The sequence below is a fragment of the Gobio gobio genome (genome assembly GCF_949357685.1).
Source record: "Gobio gobio genome assembly, chromosome: 3".
Classification (NCBI taxonomy): domain Eukaryota; kingdom Metazoa; phylum Chordata; class Actinopteri; order Cypriniformes; family Gobionidae; genus Gobio; species Gobio gobio.
In genome coordinates, this window is record NC_137099.1 from 34,684,705 (window position 1) to 34,706,389 (window position 21,685).

Consider the following 21,685-nt stretch of genomic DNA (forward strand, 5'->3'; position numbering starts at 1 on the left):
ACACCTCCTCAGTATTGGATCATATCAATACCACCATCGACAGTGTTACAACCCAGAAACAGATCACCACATACCCAAATCAGAAGCCTTGGATGAACAGGGAAGTACGACTCCTGCTGAAGTCACGCAATACTGCCTTCAGATCAGGAGATGCACAAGCCTACAGCGCATCCAGGGCAAACCTGAAGAGGGGCATCAAAAAGGCCAAGCACTGCTACAAGCTTAAGATTGAGGGTCACTTTTCCAACTCTGACCCTCGACGCATGTGGCAGGGCATCCAGGCCATCAGTGACTACAAACCCCCCCACTCCACCCCCGCAGCCACTGATGTCAACTTCCTGAATGAGCTAAATTACTTTTATGCTCGTTTTGAAAGAGACAACAGAGAAACTGCCACCAAGCTCAAACCCTCAGCTGACCACCCACCAATCACACTCTCCACCACAGATGTCTGCAAGGCACTGAGCCGGATCAGCGCGCACAAGGCTGCTGGACCAGACAACATCCCTGGACGTGTGCTCAGGGCATGTGCGGAGCAGCTCGCTGGGGTTTTTACAGACATTTTCAACCTGTCTCTCGCCCAAGCAGCTGTACCATCATGCTTTAAACGCACTTCCATTGTGCCAGTGCCGAAACACTCCAGCCCGAGGTGCCCTAATGACTACCGCCCTGTAGCACTCACACCCATCATTATGAAGTGCTTTGAGCGGCTGGTCCTGGAACACCTAAAAGACTCTATACCATCCACATTGGACTCACACCAGTTTGCCTACCGCAGCAATAGGAGCACAGAGGATGCCGTTTCCATGGCACTGCACTCTGTGCTCACCCATCTGGACCATAAGAACACGTATGCACGCATGCTGTTTGTTGACTTCAGCTCAGCATTCAACACTGTCATCCCATCCAAGTTAATTGCCAAACTTGGAGACCTGGGCATCAACACTTCAATGTGTAACTGGATTTTGGACTTCCTAACTGACAGACCCCAGAATGTTCGATCAGGATCCACCTGCTCCACATCCATCACACTCAACACTGGTGTACCACAGGGCTGTGTGCTAAGTCCGTTTCTCTACTCCCTCTTCACCTCCGACTGCAAGCCTGTGTATGGAACTAATTCCATCGTCAAGTTTGCGGACGACACTACGGTGATTGGTCTCATCAGCAACAACGATGAGACTGCCTACAGGGAAGAGATCCAGCACCTGGCCACATGGTGCGCTGATAATAACCTGCTCCTCAACACCACCAAAACGAAGGAGCTCATCGTGGACTTCAGGAAGGAGTCAAGAGGCACACACGACACCATCCACATCAATGGAATGGCTGTTGAGCGTGTCTCCAGTTTCAAGTTCCTGGGGATCCACATCTCGGCGGACATGTCGTGGACGACCAACACCTCCAGCCTGGTCAAGAAGGCTCACCAGCGCCTCTTCTTCCTGAGGACACTGAGGAAGAATCAGCTCTCCTCGGCCATCCTGGTGAACTTCTACCGCTGCGCAATAGAAAGCATCCTGACCAACTGTGTGGCAGTGTGGTATGGGAGCTGCTCTGTTGCGGAGCGCAAGGCACTGCAGCGGGTGGTGAAAACTGCCCAGCGCATCACAGGGACTCCACTGCCTGCCATCGAACACATCCAGAGGAAACGCTGCCTGCATCGAGCTCGCAGCATCCTCAAGGACTCCTCTCACCCAGCCCACAGACTGTTTTCTCTCCTGCCCTCCGGCAGGCGTTTCAGGATCCTCCGGACCAGGACCAGCAGACTAAAGAACAGTTTTTTCCCCAGAGCTGTCTCTTTATTGAACTCAAACCCCCGTTGATCCACTTCCCTCATAAACTGATAACTCTCCTACCTCACATCTGCCTTCACTTTGTTATTTGCACTACTGACTGTTTATTACAGTAACAACTGTTTACTTATGCATTCTGCACCACCATACCGTAACTGGATAATGCTCATCTGCACTGCCGACTGTATTTACAGTAACAATGTTTACATTTGCATTTTGCACCGTACTTCTAACTGGAATATGCAACCACTTTCCACTGCACTTTTACACTTTCTTTCGGATAGCTCTGTCCATAATTTATTGTACTAACTTAATCCACTGCTATATTCCTCATATTAGCCTAACATATTACTGTATACCTCTAACTGTAAAATTCTGTTCAAGTAATAACCGTCTGTATATTTATTCATAGTACATAGTCACCTGTAAATTCTGTTTATAGTAATAGCCATCTGTATATTTATTCATAGTACATATTCACCTGTAAATTCTGTTTATAGTAATAGCCATCTGTATATTTATTCACTGTATATATTCATCTGTAAATTCAGTTCTACTTATAGTAATAACCATCTCTCTACTTATACATATTTATATATATTCAGAACATTTTTATGTCCTGCACTTACGCAACCATTGTATATATCCTGCACTTGCTGCTATTGCACTTCTGGTTAGACCTAAACTGCATTTCGTTGCCTTGTACTTGTACTTGTGTAATGACAATAAAGTTGAATCTAATCTAATCTAATCTAATCATTTCTCCAGTCTTCAGTGTCACATGATCCTTCAGAAATCATTCTAATAAGCTGATTTGCTGCTCAAGAAACATTTATTGTTATTATCAATGTTGAAAACAGTACAATTTCATGATTATTTGATGAGCAGCATTTATCTGAAATAGAAAGCTTTTGTAACATTATACACTGTTCATTCGTTGATTTTTTTTAGAAAGAAATTAACACTTTTATTCAGCAAGGATTCATTAAATTGATCAAAAGTGACAATAAAACAGATAAATGCTGTTTTTCAGATAAATGCTGTTCTTTTGAGCTTTCTATTCATCAAAAAATCCTAAAAAAAAAAAAATATCATAGCTGTTTTCAACCAATTATTTATTTGTTGAAAGGATGTAAATGAAGTTAGTCTCACACGTTTAAGAAACACTAAATTGTTTTTAATACAAGGGAAAAATTGCATGTATATGGGTTTTGTTTTTGGTATAAGAAAAAATGGCAATTTTTAACTTGATAATTAAAAGCTATTTTTTGCAACAATTAATTGAATATAAATTAAGCAGATTATGAAACAGTTACCTTATTTTGATTGCTGGATACAGTCAAGAATATCAAGACCTTGATAAAGAGGTTTATTGTGTTTAAAACAAGCCATTTTTCATGCAGGGTTCATTTTATCCCAGATAGAGTAATAGACTAGTACTCACAACAAAAAACATAGGGCTTATGCCAAAGTCAAAAGTAACAAAACCAATCGGAGAGAAACTGCTATTTTTTTTATTAACAAAACAACGTAGGGTTCAGATTATGAACAAACTGAATAAATCAAACTGCTTGTTCCCTATTTGACAAACGTTCAGTTCAGTTAAGTAAGTTCACAGGTCAATTTGATCATACTGTAACCAGGGAACATTTCAATCTCATATCAGGCAGATGTTAAAAGGTTAATTGTAAAAGTCTATATCGTCTGTTCAGGTTCTTGCTCCTCTTTAACTTGCTGTTATTATTGTCTCTCATTACAGAAGAATCCAATAGGGACCTGACAGGTGACATCCTATCATCAGAGGGAGGGTTATAAAGCTGCTACTCCGGATTACTAGAGGAATTTTAAGACCTATATAAGCCAGTATTTCCTTCGTGTTAATGCTTTAAGAACTTTGGGATTTACCAAGCAGAGATAAAAAGGCATATTCCCAAATAAAAAGCAGAGAGGCCAGTAAATATTCATTTGAATCTCAGTGAAGTACAACACACCGCATCCTGTCTCTGAAGAATTGATGAGAGAGAATTACACAGACAATTATAATTAGTCTAAAAACGCAATTTTTTAAAAGTCACCATAAAATCAAAATTGACAATTCATATTTTTTAATGGAATATTGCAGGGTTCAATATAAATGATTTATCCGTACATGTCATTATTTTTTATTTTTAATGTGCCCTCATAGGGCCAGATTTACTAAACAGTGTAAGTTCCTAAAAAGTGCCAATGGGAGTGGAAAGATCTACAGACAATTAATTTGATTCATGAATTTGAATCGTCAGTAGATCTTTGCGTTGCCAATAGATGTTTCCACTGACGTCACTTCCGTTTTGTGCCATTTTTATATGCGGAAGTAAATTTTTCACACGAAAGCGACTCCAGAAGCCTTTGTAGCGTATTTATAAGTTTATATAGTTCCTAAATTATTTTTCTATACATTGACTCACTGGGGGCTCTAAGCTGCAATTCTTAGTTTTCAGTCATGTGACTGCCGCGGAACCTTGGAGGGCAAAACCGCCATAGAACTCCATTCCTATAAGCGTGTGACGTCACGTGAAAACTATGAATATGCCCTTTAAGACAAGTTTTTTTTGGGGGGCGGTAAATAATGGCACAAATACCAGTAAATTGAAGGTAAAAACCAGTAAAAATCAGGCCCATAATCTTTAATTAAAATAGCTTCCCCTCCCACTTGCAATGTCATCTCTTCTTTTCTCTAATGACGTGTTCACCGGCGTGAGGGCGGGACAACCTGCATTCAGGCCCATATGCAGGTTTTTATAATTACTAAGCATCCAAAACTGAGCTTGCTAAGGGAGTTCAGGGGCATTCCTGTCTCGTCACATTGGCTCTTACGAATTACATCACATGAATCACGAAAATTATATATTTTCAATTCAAAATGATGAAATTAGACAGAAGTGTATTAGTTGCATCCCTGATTATTTATGTCGGTCATTTACCATTTCTATCATAAAACAGCTGTTAAATATACATTTTTTAGTTTACTTAGACTACATCTTATCTCGCACTTTATGACCGTTAACTGAAGCGCTGTGCTGAAATTCGCAGTAGCTCCTCACTGCGATCCAGGGGGTGGAGTTGGGGTAGGTTTAGGGTAGGGGTAAGTGTAGGTGTAATCTCAGCCTCAGACATGACGGACCATTGGACTGTTGGGTGAACGTCTGATGCAAATGGCACATTTAACTGGAAACACTTCAAGATTTTTGAAGTCGTCATCAGATTGACGCCAAACTCCCTTGTGGAAGAAGAAAGCCGCTGTGTTTACAATTGTGACAATGAGTGCTTACCAGGATCAACTAAAGGCTGGATTTTCAAAAGTATGTGAAGTTCGCGGCTCCATTGTTGCAGTAATATAGCAAAGTAATATAGCAAAGTATATAAAGTGGGAGGAGTTGGATCAGGATCTAATCCAGCCCCCTGGATCTCGTTTTTTCGGAAGTGAGGACCATCTCGAAATTCGCGCTCACAACTTTTATTATATACACTGCAAAAAATACTGGGGACCTCACTAGTGGGTATGGCCCAATTGCAATAGCAAACCACAATGATCCAACGATCCAATCAATTCCCGATGGACAAATCAAGTCCTACATTTTGTCTTGTTTGATAAGCCATTTCACACAGATATACACCACAATAGGGAAGAAAAGACAATCACAACCCTTAACAAATTTTAAACCATGAACAAGACAGAAACTGCAATTTCAGTCAGGCAGATAGGGTCCTACTTGTATTTATTCATACACACAAAAAAAATGGTGCTATATGGCACTAAAAGTGGATCTTTATTCGTAATCTTATAGGGGAACCACTTTTAGTGCTATATAGCTCTACAGCACCTTTTTCAAATGGTGCTACTGTATGTAGAACCCATAAGAGGTGCCGTATGACATTTTATTTCTTCATCAGAAATGGTGCTAAACAGCACCAACAGTGGTTATTTGGCTCATAAAGAACCTTTAAAGGGGCTTAAAAGGTTCTTTGTACAGCAGTCGTGCTATATAGCACCTTAACCACCCCAAAGAACCACTGAAAACCCGCTGAAGAACCACTGAAGCACCAAGATTTGGTGCTATATACAGCACTTAAAGTGGTTCGCCTATGTTTACGAGCCAAAGAACCACTTTTAGAACTATATAGCACCATTTTTTAGAGTGTACTTGTATTTTGTTCTAGAACAAGAGCAATCAAAGCCAATAACATCTGTCATTTATAGGGACAATATCTCAGCTATGTACTCACCTCTATATAGGACATAATTTAAGCCGTGTCTTGTGCATATGTAGGTCATTTAACATCCCACTGCCTCTCCTCTCATCCTTTTGTCCTTCATACAATAAAAGTCCACAACAAAAATAGTAATTTTCACACACTGGCATATAAATCACTCTCTTTTCTCTCTCTCAGTAGCTGTTGGCAGATATGGGCCGGGTGTGTGTGTGTGTGTGTGTGTGTGTTAACTTTCCCTTCTCACGGGGACTGTTTTAAAGTACTGCCAGTTTCTTTAGACCCTCAGTTGAGAACAGTTGTGTAAAAACATGAGGTGAAATCGACACAACCATAACACAGGTTAATCTTTTCTTCGTTCCTTAGTATCCATTCTTTCTCTTTTTTTTTAGCACTGTGATCTCCCCATCTCTATTTCCGTCTGTTCTGTATATTTTCGGGAGATGCAAAATTTCCTCACTCTGTCCTCTCTGCACTAATCAGGTCACAGGCGTAAAGGAAGCTTTAGGCAAAACCTTTATATGTTACTGATACATTATCCTGTTCTACTTAAAGTAGCATTACCTTTAAGAGGATAGAAAAAGAGCCAAAAGAGAACGAAAAAAGGAAGCAAAGTTTACAACAACGTAGTATTCCCATGCACTTTGTTTACACATAGAGTTTTCCCACAAATAGATACACCCCTTCACCAGCTGGAATCAATATAAGCTAAGCTCATTCGACAGCATTTGTGGCATAATGTTGATTACCACAAAAAATTATTTAGACTCTTTAAATAACAAAAAGCAAAAATCAAGGTTAAGAGTATGTACTTCAGTAAATGGGGCCAATTTCTAGAGAAAATGTGAATAAATGTGAAGCTTATCATTTACTAAAAGCCCTTAGAATATTTTTTTTCCCTGTTAAAACGTGTTTGTTATTTTTTCTCATGATTTTTACAATCTTTTAGGGTTTCAGGCATTACATCGTCTCTGCCGTGAAGTTGCAACATTATTTTAGTATCATTGAGATACAAATATTTTGAATGAGCTTTTATTTTTATTTTTATTTTCGTTTTTCTATTTCATTTTACAATTAAAAAAAGATAACATTTTAGTAATTTAGTTGTGTTTTTGACATTTTTATTAGTTTTTGTTTTTTCTAAGTATGTTTATATAGTTATCTATAATAACCCAGCAAAGTTGTTAATATTTTTGATACTTTTCACAGCAAGTGTTTTACTCTACAATGAAGTATATTGTTTACATCTGTGGCTATACTTTTGAAACAGCAAATATTTTAACGTTTACAGATTGGCCCCATTAAACTTCACCCAGAAATGAAAATTCTGTCATTAATTAATTACAAATTCATAAGACCGCGTAGGAGACTGGCACATTGTTGAATAAAGTTGTTATTTTTATTTGTTTTTGCGCACACAAAGTATGCTTATTGCTTCATAACATTAAGGTTGAACGACGGTAGTCACATGGACTATTTTATATGTCTTTACTACCTTTCTGGGACTTGAAAGTTGAAATTACTCTGCAGTCTATGGAGGGGTCAGAGTGCTCTCGGATTTCATCAAAAATATCTTACATTGTGTTCCGAAGATGAACGAAGGTCTTACGGGTTTGGAACGACATGAGGGTGAGTAATTAATGACAGAATTTCCATTTTCGGCTGTACTAACCCTTTAACTGTGATTCAGATTCTTTTTTTTTTTTTTTTTTTAAAGATAAGTAAAAAAAAAAAACATGACGACGATTGAGCTTAATTTATTGAACACAGAACATTTTTTAAGCCATGCATTTTCCCTCTTTTTCTCTCTCTCTTACTTGAGTCTCTAGTAGACACAGACTCTATTGGCCCCCTAACCCACTGTAGTTTAATGAGCATACAACTATTTAGTCTCCTACCCACCAAGACACTTCACAAACAGCTGCATTCTACATGTCACGTTTCCTAGATACATCACAAACAAACACCGGCACAGACTAAGAATGTGTTGGTTGTGGATTTTTGACTGGTTCTAAACGTAGCAGTGATTGACAAATCTAGATACGGCCGTAGCCGTGCCACATTCTCTCAATGGTCTGGAGTCTGGACATCTCAATTAGTTTTTGGCATTTTTGACTGAAGAAACTCATTAGTGTCAAAGCCAAAGTGGTGAAACTGCCTAATCGTGAAGCTTTGTAACACTTTCCAGACTCTCACAATGGCCCTTCCAAGAGTAGCTGTATGGAAAAGAATGTCAGTTTCTCTGATAACATTAATATTTAACCATATACAATATTTAGTTAGGTGAGCCTGGTGTTAATAGGAAAGAGAAAAGCAGTAACAACTTCTAACTACAAGTTAGCCATAGCTGGGGACATGTCTAAAGAGCTTTTTTTTTTGGCTGCTGTTCTGTGCTCAAAGGGATATTTACCCCCCAAAAATGAAAATTCTGTCATCATTTACTCACCGGCAACACAAATGAAGATATTTTTATTATTCTCTCATAATTTTGTCCATCCATTGAAAATCCAAAATTTTCACGCATCAAAAAGTATAAAAAAAATTTTTAAAGTAACCATTTATAATCATATATAATATATAATCCAATGAGGTGTGTTCCCGCATCGTGTTTATATGAATGAAAGCATAAATTAAATCTGTTTATCATTTGAAGTTTCTCTTCAGAAGACTTGGATTAAACCATCAAACAGAATATTAAAAATGTCTTAATTTGTGTTCCAAAGATGAACTCAGTGGGTTATGGGTTTAAGCCATGGCATATTCAATGTCATGTTGTATTTATAAAAAGGTGACCGTTAACTGAAGCGCTGTGCTGAAATTCGCAGTAGCTCCTCACTGCGATCCAGGGGGTGGAGTTGGGGTAGGTTTAAGGTTGGGGTAGGTGTAATCTCAGCCTCAGACATGACGGACCATTGGACTGTCACAAAGGTGAATCGTCTCTGACTGAAAATTATGATAGTCTCTGATGTCACTCCTGTTGCTTCAAAATCCACATGAGTCTCATAGAGTATAAAAGTTTGGCTAGTGTTTCCAGATGATGAATTTATGCAACATACATGTGATTTTCATACTAATTGTTAACAAGTGTTAATACTTAAACTTGGGTTAGTAATTAATCCTAGGGGTAACTAGGCTATATGAGATTTCACACTGTGCATTTGAAATTCCAGGGTCAATGTTTCCATTTGCATATCTACAAGATTAATAACGTTGATGAAGAAATACAGCAAAGCTGTGGAAAGGTCACTGCATAATTCTGCCCCGATTTGATCAAATCTTCTAAAACATATTAGAATAATAATAATAGGCCTAATGTCTCTTCATTACGTCAGTTAAGCTGTTTGCTGTCACTCTACAACATTTTTCTAAAAATCTTTTAACCCTCACTCACATGCAGAAACTTTTGCAGTTTCTTCAGTTGCAGTAACTACAGTTTCTGAGATTTCATTTTTAATTGGGTAACCAGTTTATGATTGGCTGTCTGTTGCGGAACAACTTTATGTAACCATTCTGGCTTTTCCTTTTTTCTGATCCACACTCACTTGCTGAACTGACGACGTATGATTGGTAATAAAAAAAGGTAAATTTTTTATCAAACAATCAATACTGTTTTGGCGATCTTTAATGTGGCATGACAGCGAAGCAGCAGCATGAAGCGCGCGTTAACAGATCATCTCTTCTGCTTTACTAAAGCGCAAAATAAACATGAACGAACATCAGAAGGAAGTTGAAAGACACAGTACAACTTAATGAAATTTGTTTGTCTAATGTAATCGCTCAATCAGCGTTTCAACCATGGAAAGACATTTATAAATAAGCTTGTAAACAATAAGTGATGTAGGCATATTATTACATTTACCTCAGAAAAGCCATTCAGTGATCGTATACTCAATAGTCAACTAAAGAACTCTAGAGAGGAGCATTTTGCTAAATATATGCACCATATTACATATTCATTATATTTTTGTTACTGTTCTTCAATATTTAATGTAGGCTATGTTTGAAAAAAAATTCAGCCACAATTTCAATCCTTCAGCCACAATTTCAATTTAAAAAAACTGAAACAAACAAAAATGAATCGGAGTAGAAACATATTTATGTACTTAATTATCATGTTAGTATTATAACTTTACTTTATTATTATAACATGGACTTAAACTGGGTGCTCGGCTGTGCATAATCAAACGCATCAAGGGAAACTTATGCAGAGGCTATTGTTATTAGATTTTGTGTCTTTGCCTCAAACAGATGACTTCTCGTGGCAGTTAACAAAAGTAAACGTGAGAGTAAGTATAGCTAACTTAAGGAGCACCAATAAAAGTAAATGTGAGATAAAAACGCATTTACTGAAGCAGTTACGCTATTTTAGCTTGCTTGCTTCAACAAGTCTTTAAGCTCTTTTAACGTGAGCTGTGTTTCATGGGACTTGTACCAGAGTGCTCCGCATCGCAAGTGCAATGGTGTATCAGGTGAGCTCCTAAGCAAGTTTGCGAAGTCAGAAAAGCCATTCATATGGAGCTGGTTATGTGATGTACATGTCAAAATGTATTCGTTTACAAATCATGCATTATGGTAAAAGTGTTTTGAGGTCATAATACAGTATTATGCAAGGAATTGCTTTAAAGGGGATCTATTATGCCCATTTTTACAAGATGTAATTTAAGTCTCAGGTGTTCCCAGAATGTGTCTGTGAAATTTCAGCTTAAAATACTTCACAGATCATTTATAAATCAATGTTGTAAATACCCATTTCTGACTACAGTCAAGAACAGGCTGGTTTCGTGCATGTGCCTTTAAATGCAAATGAGGTTCTGCATGCCACCCCCTCTCCACACATTTTATGCCTCAATCACTGCCAAATACTAACAAGCCATCTGCTTGGTTTTGATCATTATATCATTATTAAATTATTATCATTATTAATATATTATTAAAGTTTATTATTTCCACGTGTTTTAAAGCTATATATTAGTTTAAACTTCAAATGGATAATTTTCTGAGCACACTTATCTGAAGCACACGCACCCAGACAACTGGTTGTCAGACGTCAAGTCTCGTGAGTAACTTCTCTTTCACATTTTTTGTTGTGTTTAAACTGTCAAATACACATATGTGACGACGCTTGCGAAGACAAAATAGCGCCACTGTGGGTGGAAACGTGGAGATTAAGGGGCGGTAATATTATAATAATAAGATCCCCTTCCTACATCAGAAGGGTAGAGAAATCTGTGCAGCTCGTTTTTTCACATGCTTGCAGAGAAAGGCTGGGTTGTCCTTTTTCATGCACCGGGGACCCGATTATAGCACTTAATCACGGAAAAAGTCAGATTTTTATGATATGTCCCCTTTAAAATACGTCTTTATTAGCGTCACGAGATCTCGCGAGACTTAACTGTGACGAGATTTCTCGTGGAGGTGAAAGGTTATCTCATGTCATATAGAGTGCCGAAGTTATGACGTCACTTTGTAGGCCAAAACGCGGAAGTGAGTTAGCATTTTAGCCCTCCCGGTTCCCTCGCCCTAAAGTCTATGGGTTTTTTGAATGGGTTTTTGCTAAATCGCCTGAAATAAGGTCTGTGGTTAACAAAGCCTCTAAATATTTTCACGTTTTGATCTATGACATAAACACATTAGTTAAAACCTGCTTGTGATTTTTTTAAACTTTATTGTGTCTTAAAAACGATGGTTGCTAACAAGTTGCTAAAAGGGACTACATCCTTTGGCGGGGACTTTAGACGTCATCGTGACAAACAGGAAATCTCTCACTAGCCCACGTTTCAGCCTCACTTATGAAGAACTTATGTGGCGTGAATAAATCGAGCTATTCGCGCAAAGTTGGATGCTTGAACATTTGGAGTTTACTCTCTTCACATGTTCGTCTCGTTGAGAAATGGCTGACATGGGCTGTGTTTACAAGTCTTTTTTGTTAAAATCTACTGTTAGTGTGTGACAAAACGTAGTTTTAAGATTTTTTCAGGTGATAATGTAGTTGTTTAAAGCTCAAATCTGTGGTTTATTTATAAAGAGAGTGCCTATTTGAACATTTTATCTGGCGTTTTCGGAGTTGTGAGCTCCAGTGGATCAGCGGCGGTCAGTGTTTGTCAACGCCGGCGAGGGCAACCTTTCCTCGGCCAGTCCTTCTGCCGTCTGCCGCTGGCTCTGATGTCTCTGTGGCATCTCCAGCTATAATTCGTCTTGTAACGGCCGATCTTTGGTCTTATGGATCTATAATTTGTTCCCTGGCAAATCGTTTAGGCTGAGGGCAAAGTGAAGTTTCATTACTTGTTTATTTTTAGGCTATAACTTTACGTTAGCGTTGTAGCCGACTAGCACTGACTTTGAATGTTTGACTGAATTGTTTGCTTCATTTAATGTATAGCTTATTATATCTTATACTTTTGTATTATTGAACATACATAAACTTGCATTTAACAAAAAGTGACTGAGTTGTGTTTCATGTCATTTAATGTTATCACAGTGATAATCATATTGTCTGAAAAAACATTAACAAAAGATTTTTAAAAAATCTCAGAGAGGCACGCATAAACAAAATTAGTTTCTAACATTTTTGGAAAAAACGAATGGGCAATATTTCTCATGAAAAAGTGGATAAGTGTTCATAAACAGCACAGATCATAATGAGCGAGCGTGTTTTTTTAAATAAAGTTTGAGGAAGCTTGATGATGACGTTGATCCGCGACCATGGTGTGCTGTAGTCCGTTTATAGCCTACCGTTAGCATTTTATATCTGTGGGCTTTATTTAGGCTTCAAAATGTAACGTATACATTTTGGATTAACTTGTAAAGATTATCTTGATAGACAAAACGTGTAAGGGTCATAACTCTTTGTTGAACACAGATCTTATTTTTTGCGATTTTCCAAAAGTCTATGGGGAAAATTGATGGCTTTTTTTCGATCGAGGGAACCCATGCGCCGCTAACTTCCGGGTTGGCCTACAAAGTGACGTCATAACTTCGGCACTCTATTGTTATGACCTTGTCATGACGGAGTATGAGGGTGAGGTAGGACAGAATATGCCAACGCTACGTTTACATTATGCCGCCACTCTAGTTTTTCTTTTTAAAGAAATACAAATAATTTAATTCAGGTGGATAACAGTCACTTCAATTCCATCCGCTCATCCGACACGAGCTGTTCGAGACGTACATAGTGCGCAGCACTGATCACGTGATGAGAAGACATTGAGCGCGTGTTAGCTGCGTCCGAAATTGAATAGCTCTCTACTACATAGTATGCGAAAAACAGTACGCCAACAGAGTAGTATGTCCGAATTCATAGTATTCGAAAAACTGTAGGCGAAAAGTACCCAGATGACCTACTACTTCCGGCGAGATTCTGAAGTGCGCATACAATGGACATCTTACTATCCCATGAGGCCACGGGAGACGATTTATGAATGGAGGTGATGGGACGCAAATTACGCTGGTATAGGTCACATGATAACGACAACAAGGCGGATGTTGTCCGTCCGGATTACATTCATACTACATTCATTCATACTATATAGAACATACTTTTTTAACGGTCGCAAAGTTTGTTCAAATTTAAATGTAGTACCTACTCACATAGTACGCGATTTAGGACGCAGCCTGTGTGTTACGTGTTATTGAAGCGCTCGCATTGAGCGTGGGTTTGGGTTACGAGTGTTACATGTTAGTGGACCATGGCGGAGGATTCGTTGCGCAGCAGAAGCGTCAGACTTATATTTTAAAATGCACATTCAGCACCACCGTTCCCTTTTCAAAGAGTACACACAGTCGTGAAATTGAAAGTGAAAGTAAACGGGATTGCGCATTCAAACGCGATTTCAATACGTTACCACTGTTTGCACGTGAATATCTATAAAAGCTATCTCATTGTAACCATCTCTTAGCTCTGTATCATGCTTGAAGAAAAATGCGGTCTCTATTTAGCACTTTGATTATGGTATTATGGTTATTGTTTGCACTTAATATCTATGACCAATTTGTCGGAAGGAGTTCAGTTAGGAGGTCAAAAGAAACTAAATAAACTGCTAAATAAATTTGCAGTTTCTAAGGTCTGAAGAAACAATCACACAGGAAAGAAGCCAGTCAGTTGAGTTTTTGGCAAAACCTTTACAGTGCTTGTTGTCTTTTACTGCCTATGAAAATTCATACTCAGAAAGTAGAACTGAAATGACATTCATTACAAGATGATGAGTTAAAACATTTCAAATGCACTTGCAAACAATTTTTCTAGTCATGCATTTCATCATTGAGGATTTCTTAAAAGTACCATGTAAAAATCTCATCTCGTCTCGTTCTCATGAACCCAATCTCGTGTCTCGTCTTGTCTTGTGAGATAAGTGTCTCGTCACACCCCTAGTCTTTATTAATCAATAATCTGATAAAAGTGATGTTTGTTCATTTCAACTAGAAACTGCAGTGAATTGTATGTATAGGTATGTTTTTGGAGTTTTGTAGGTAGTATGTTATTCCAATGAGCCTCTGTTCATTAATATGAAGAAAAAGAATCACAGCGCTCTAACACTGGAGCTCATAGTATTTCTTTCACTTCCTGTGTGCAGGTGTTTTTCAGAATTAAATTATTGTAAAACTCCTGTAATTCAATGTTTAAAATGTCCCATAATGAAGCAATCACAGGAAACTAACGAACCATTTCTGTTCTGTCCATCATCCTCTCTCATCAACAAGATCATCGGCCATGTGTGTCTGTGTGAGAGACTTCATGATCAAACAGCCAGAACAGTGTGTTAATAATCAGACCGAGTCAAAACATCATGGTGGCCACGTACAAACAGAAAAACACACATACATACACACACACACACTTTAGATTTCCATGTGCTTCAGAGGGAGCCGGAACAGAGAGACTCCCTGAGGTGGAATTAATGAAAAACCCTTTCATGGAAAACTCATCAAGCTGAGAGAGAGAGAGAGAGAGAGAGAGAGAGAGAGAGAGAGAGAGAGAGAGAGAGGAGACCGCTAGCGTGTGTATGAGAGAGAAAGGAAAGGAGAAAGTAAGAAAGAGATAGCATGTCCTTGTGTGTGTAGTGAGTGGAGGGGGGGTCAGAGCGCGTGACCTCTCATTTCATACTTTAATTAAAATCTCCCCCTGACGTCCTCCTCTCTTCCATGCTGGCTCGCCTTCCCACAGAGGCCATCAGTGCCAGCGCACACACACACACATTCTTTCCTCGGCCCTCCACACACACCGGCACCCACGTACACAAACACACACTCCATTTGAAAAGACATGTTTACTCTATCTCTAATGTCCTCCTGTGTTTCATTAGCTCTGTAACATTCTGTAAACACCAGGGGAACTTTCAGAGCATTGCTTACACCACCATTACATTGAATACACAAGAGAACCATCAGATGCTAAAACACATCATATGCAAACAGCTAATGGATCCAAAAAAATGTCTTTTTGAGCACCCGAATGAGAATTTTGTCAATTAAGGATAAAGCCCCTGGTACAATTTGTGTACAAACGGCTTTACGTACGATTTACACAGAGATCCGCTCTGCTCGTGTTTTATGAAAAAGGCCCCTTGAGTCCACAGACATCATATTTAACTTGTGCGCAACATTGCGAGAACAGCTGTTATCAGAGTAATCCATCATTTGTTTTACAGTGTGTTTTACCTGCTCAGCAAAAAGAAAAAAGAAAAAACAAGAACCAAGCACCGTTATGTTTTGAAGACGAACATGAGTGGGTGTACACCTATGAAGATGTGTGTGTGCACAAGTAACGCTGTGTCTGTCTGTGTGTGTGTGTGTGTGTGTGTGTGTGTGTGTGTGTGTGTGTGTGTGTGTGTGTGTGTGTGTGTGTGTGTGTGTGTGTGTGTGTGTGTGTGTGTGTGTGTGTGTGTGTGTGTGTGTGTGTGTGATAAACAGCAGCTGGAGTTTCCCACAGATCAAACAGAGAAAGAACAATAATGAACAAAGTGCTGAAACCCCATGATGAACTTTATGCCCAATAAAGAGGTGCTTTAATGCTGATATGAAGGTAACTCATCCATCCAATACCAGACCACAACCACTTCAAGATAAACTTTAAACCTCGGTTCACGATAAAAGAGATCTCATCTTTTGATCTCAGACATATATCACATGTGAGATAGTTTGCAATTGTCTGTGGATGAAATGACATCATCTTGACATATCTAGATTCATTTATTTAAAAAAATTCTAATTCATTCATACAGCGACTTAACACCTTGTCGTCACACCTTACAAACCTCCTATGATGAGCATAATTTTAATTTTAAATAAATTTTAAAAAAATGTTAAAACTGTTTTAGGATGAATAAAGTAAACAAATGTCATCATAATTAAGGAAAAAACTTTTAAAATAATACAATTCTTGAATAAGAAAACCCTTTAATTAGATAGGCATGTTATGTAATTAATTATGTAATTATTTTTTTTAACTAAACCGCTTCACTGCTTATTATTCTCTGAAAAACGCTTGTCCGCCAAATCAAAATCATGTGAAATGATCAAAAAAAATCATGAAGTGATGAAATGACACAACATGAAATGATATCATCAGCACTCTTGCAGACCCTCATGACTGTATGTCAAGGTCAAAAGTGTATAAAAAAAATCTGATAATTGTTCATGACATGTTTTATTCAATTTAAAGTTTCCTTTGAGATGTATATTAAAGTTTGCCCATGTCAATATCTAGAAAGTATGCACGTGTTTTAAACTAGATGTGTAAAAGTTTTTATGTTCTTTATCATGGACCCTATTACATGTTTAGGCTATATATCTCTCATATATTTTTTACATTTACAATCATATTCTTGTCAAATGTTAGTGATTTACAAGAAAGCAATTATTCACTTTGTGACATTCTTAGAGATTGTGCATCTCAACCATTCAACTACCTACAGTACTTTCTGTTTGACTGCATCTAAACAAACGCACACACATCACACAGTGTGCATGGAAGGTGATATTTTCAAAACTCTCATCAATCCATATCATCGTCAAGTACACACAGTCCTACACTTGCACAAAAGCAGATGGACACACAAACACAATAGCACCATAAAGATATCAACAGTATTTTAAGCCCTTGTTCGCTAACACGTTTCTTTTATGATACGCAGCATGCCACAACAAAGCTATCAGCTGTCTGAAGCAGCTGCATCGGCGGTTTCCAATAGAGTCACTAAAGCTTTGAGAGATCTGAACACACACACACACAAAGGGTATCTATTTCAACCACACATGTACAACAGCAGACCATAAACTCCACAGCCGTATGTAATGATTGATATTACAGGATTAAAAATATACTGCAGGCTTGAAAGTGCGGCAATCGAAACCTATCGTGATAACACAAGTGCAGAAAAACTGTGTGGATGGATTACAGATCTGGTTCTGTGTCACACATTCACACACTCGTCTTTTTTCCTTCCACTAATCCCTCGCTCCGCACTAATACACTGTGGAAGGGTCGAATCAAACCTTGCTGACTGATAGAGGCTTGTGTTACTGCTGGATAGGACCTGAAGGTCAAGGGAAGAGAGAGACGTGCAGAGACGTCTGTTTGAGGTTAGTGTGTATGTGTGCATGCACATAAGAAAGAGGGGAAAACAGCGGGTGAGTGCAAGATAACAGGAATTCTTAAATGAAAGCAATCACACTGACATCAATTAATTGTCTGCGGATAATTTGCTGTCTAGGGTGCCAGCGCCGCTGGTACGAGTATTTGTTTTGACTGTAATCCGTGGCCTTTAAAATGTCTCCCATTTGAAGATCACAGAAAGAGAACACACACTGACACACTCCTCTCACACTGAGCATTCACACGACTGTGACAAGAAAATCTTCAAAGACACAAATACCCATTTTTGCAGACTACACGCAAAAGCGTGTCTGTCATCTCACTTTCTTGCTTGGTCTTCCACAAATGCACACACTAATGCACACTCAAGCCTGCATAAACTCCACTTCACAGAGTTTCTGAGAGAAAGGTCACAATACAAAGCCAATGAGTCGTGATGCATCACGTCCGTTTAAGACTTTCTGGAAGTCAATGTGATTCCACGAAAATAAATAATTCAGTAAATAAGTGCAGGCAAACTGTAAAAGAAGACAAGCATTTTTTTACTATTACGAGCAAAAACAAAAACACAGCAAGCCAAGTGCCTTTTATGGGCATTCAGAACTTCCATGTTAGTGAATCAGCCTTTAAATAATGGAAAACATTGTGTTTGTGTGCAACAGAATCTGATTGCTCCGTCTGCTGAGCACTGTGCGGAGTGCTGCAGTAAATCAACTATTCGTTTTATGCTGATCCAAGATGCGTTTTGTTTTGCTTCCAAACAATTACAGGTAGAATTTAGTCATAAAAGGAAATGCTCCGAGTGATGAATGACTCTGTAAAGCAGACAGACCAAGTCAGCACCTATAGGGCATTTTTTTTTCTGTCTGCCAGAAAAAGCTCATGGATTAGATGACAGTCAGAGAAGACATATCTTTTCAACACTGAGAAGCACTGAGGAAGTAGTCAGATTTGATGAATTAACAGCAGCATAGCTCCAAAAAGGACATATAAAGTTATTTGAGTCTCACGACATGGGGTGGATTTGTTGTTTAGTTTCTTTCGCTAACTCGTGTTGCATTAACAACCTATATAAAGAAATGAGAACGTGCCAGTTGAGCAGAATCCCTTTATCCGGTCACGATGAGTCAAAGTGCCTGTAACTTTGACTCAGCATGAGTCATTTCTTGAATCAAACAGCCAACCTTTGAAACCTATCCAACCCAATCAAGAAAATGTAACTAATACTATATTACGAGGTGACTATTTCATATGACTTTGAACGCAAGTTCATGAAGGTCCACCCCTAAACTTAACCATTAGTGGGAATTAAACATGCAAATCACAGCCACCAATTGACAAAAATGTCAAATAGTTACAAATTGCTTTAGAATGCGTTGGCCTATCTTTCAATTCAAACTTCTCAGTTAGGTGTTTAGAGAATTCAAGGGACAGAGGTCCAAGAGTTTAACCCACACTATCTGCCCTTGCTATCTGATCTCCATTCAGCTCTGCCAAAATGAAAACATTAGGAGGCCAGACATCGATTAAATAGTCATTATACAAAGATAGAAGCCTAAATGAGCAAATCAGAGGGCGGGACAATGGCCTAATTTGCGCATATGTGTCGTGATACAAACAAATATCAAAACACATTCGTAAATTTGTAGATTAATCCTGAGGCAAAATGTATTAATACGATTAGAATATAATTCAAAGTGGAGACCAAATGGGCGAGGGAACTGTTAGAGAGCGCCCTTTTAAAACTGCCGCTCTAGGCGATATGAAAAATTAATTAATTTCTGCGGAGAATCAATTTCTATATAGACATCGCCGGAGAGCGAGCGCACGGGCAGCAACCAGAGATTCTAATCTCGTTCCAGTAACTTGTGTCACAAGCGCTTAACATCTCGCCAGTGCCAAGTGGCAGCCTAAATGCGCTCTTTAATAAGCAAGCAGCTATGATCTGGTGACATAAATTTGCCTGTAGACACCGACGTTTAGATAGGCGAACCCGGTGTTGATCTTTCATACAAGGCTCACATGGCTCTGAAGCGCACTCGCGCGCAAACGCATCAGCGCTTGCCATCATTCTAAATGTCAGACAATGTAATTTGCTATATTAATACTACTAACGGGTGGTTGTTTTCAAAGCACTTTGATGGCAACAGTGTCGGTTGCCAAGTATATAGCCTATGACAGCTCAACAGATCTTTTTATGACAGTCGTCTGAACTGATAAAGACATGGGCTAATAGATTCAGTCCACGTTGTGAGTCACTGCAGATGCATAGGTTTTCACATTTCAAACGTGGAATACACAAGAGAGATTATAAATAGTGCTTAAAAAAAAAAGACAGCAGACAACGAGTCCGATTAGTGAACCTGACACCCAACCACGGGACAATACCTACTGCCGATTAACCTGCGAGTTATTCAGTTTAACTTGTAACAAAATCAGACAAGTCCCATTAAATATTCATAGCATAGCCTGATACGATCTCTCCCCCTCTCTCTTTTCCATATCAGTCTCCTAAAGTGTTTGTTTACACATGATACTTTTTAGAAAGAGACAAAGAGTTACATTCAGTCCTTTTCTAACTGCCTGATTGATGGTGAAAGACACCTGTCCATGCCCAAAGGTGTCCCAGGTCTGGATAGGTGTATGTGGTGCGCTGTATGTTCAGTGTGATTCACTTCAGTAAGTAACCTGATATGTGCATGATTATCAAAGGCCAAACTGTTCAAACGTGGATCATAAGCAGATAAATGTGCTGTGCTCAGCAAAGAGTTTGTGAAAGTAACGTCTGCGCAAGATACATGCACTGATATGAGCTCAATAAAGGCGCATAGTACAATGTGCGTTTCATTCTTTTTAGTTTGGTGCAACTTTTAGAACTTTTCGAAGTCGTGGTTTCTGTATCCTTTACACACTCTGTTGTTCACACACTAAGAAATGATTATTCAGTTGCACCAAAATGGCACTGCTGCGAAAAACACTTTTTGGAACTTTTACTTTTAGGAGTGCAGGACATAAACGCGTCTCGCGTAGCTTTGAGAAGGCTAAGTTTACCTTGCATTGGTGCAGTCGTTATACAGGACCTCGAAGTCTTTTCTCGATATAAGTTTGCAGCGATTGACTCCAGGCTGGATCGCGCCCAGTCCACGGAGGATGCGAACCTGCTCCACGTTGCACACCACCGGCGTTATCTCTAGACGTTTGAGTTTCGTGTACACAGTGTGCAGTCCACCGACCAGGTGCTTGAGAAAGAGGTCAAACGCCTGCGGGAGGCAGATGAGCTCGTTGCCGTTGACAGTGAAAGACGCGAGCTTTGCGCCTCGGACCTCGACCATTTTACACTCGTTGTTTTGAGGGGTGTTCTCCACTGGAGAAGGAGTGGAATACACGGGTTTGTGCGGGAGACTACCGATGGGGATACCCGGGCTCGCGGAGGAGAGAAGTTCCGATCTGAAGATGCTCGGTCCGGCTGGGGTGACGGACGGTGAGGGCGAGAGGGTCGCCGGGGTCGAGGAGTTGACAGCCGCGAGTCCCGCGACGATCGACATTGGAGGCGCGTGGGACATCGGTGTCGCGGGCAGCAGCGCAGCCGGTGTGGCCATGTTCAACACTAAATCAATGTCTCCAAAGTATTCGGACTAAAGTAATGTCTCACGGAAGAATTAATAAAACAACAACAAAAACAAATCCGTTTTGTTTGGAAAGTAAAAGTCTGGCACGGGGGGGGAAAAAACGAGATATTGTCTGTGCGTCACGACATCGATCAAAGCGTGATAGTGACAGTGGGAAAAAGTGAAGAGCTGCGCTAGTGGTGCTCGGACGAGTTGAATCTGTCACATTGTGGTCCGGAGGAGGAGCCAAGAAACAAAGAGAGTTTGGAAGAGACACAGCGCGCACGTGTGTTCCTTTCTTTCAGAGCAGGTAGATCCGAGACAATCAACTTCAGAAGAACTCTTGTTGATCATGGTTTAAAAGGCATCCTTTATATTCACTCTAAAGATAAACAAACAGAACAACAGACAACACATTGAGCGTTTTATGCACTGACATCTAT

The 21,685-nt window shown here is 39.3% G+C and overlaps 1 protein-coding gene across 1 annotated transcript in view; it reads right to left on the reverse strand.

Annotated features, from left to right (window-relative positions):
- dachc (dachshund c) overlaps nucleotides 1–21,473 on the reverse strand; it is a 67,580-nt gene extending 46,107 nt beyond the window's left edge. The window contains exon 1 of the mRNA XM_079813063.1: nucleotides 20,686–21,473. Within this exon, the coding sequence (XP_079669189.1) occupies nucleotides 20,686–21,233 (548 nt within the window). The 5' untranslated portion in view covers nucleotides 21,234–21,473. The remainder of the gene's footprint in view (nucleotides 1–20,685) is intronic.
- Nucleotides 21,474–21,685: the final 212 nt, after the last annotated feature.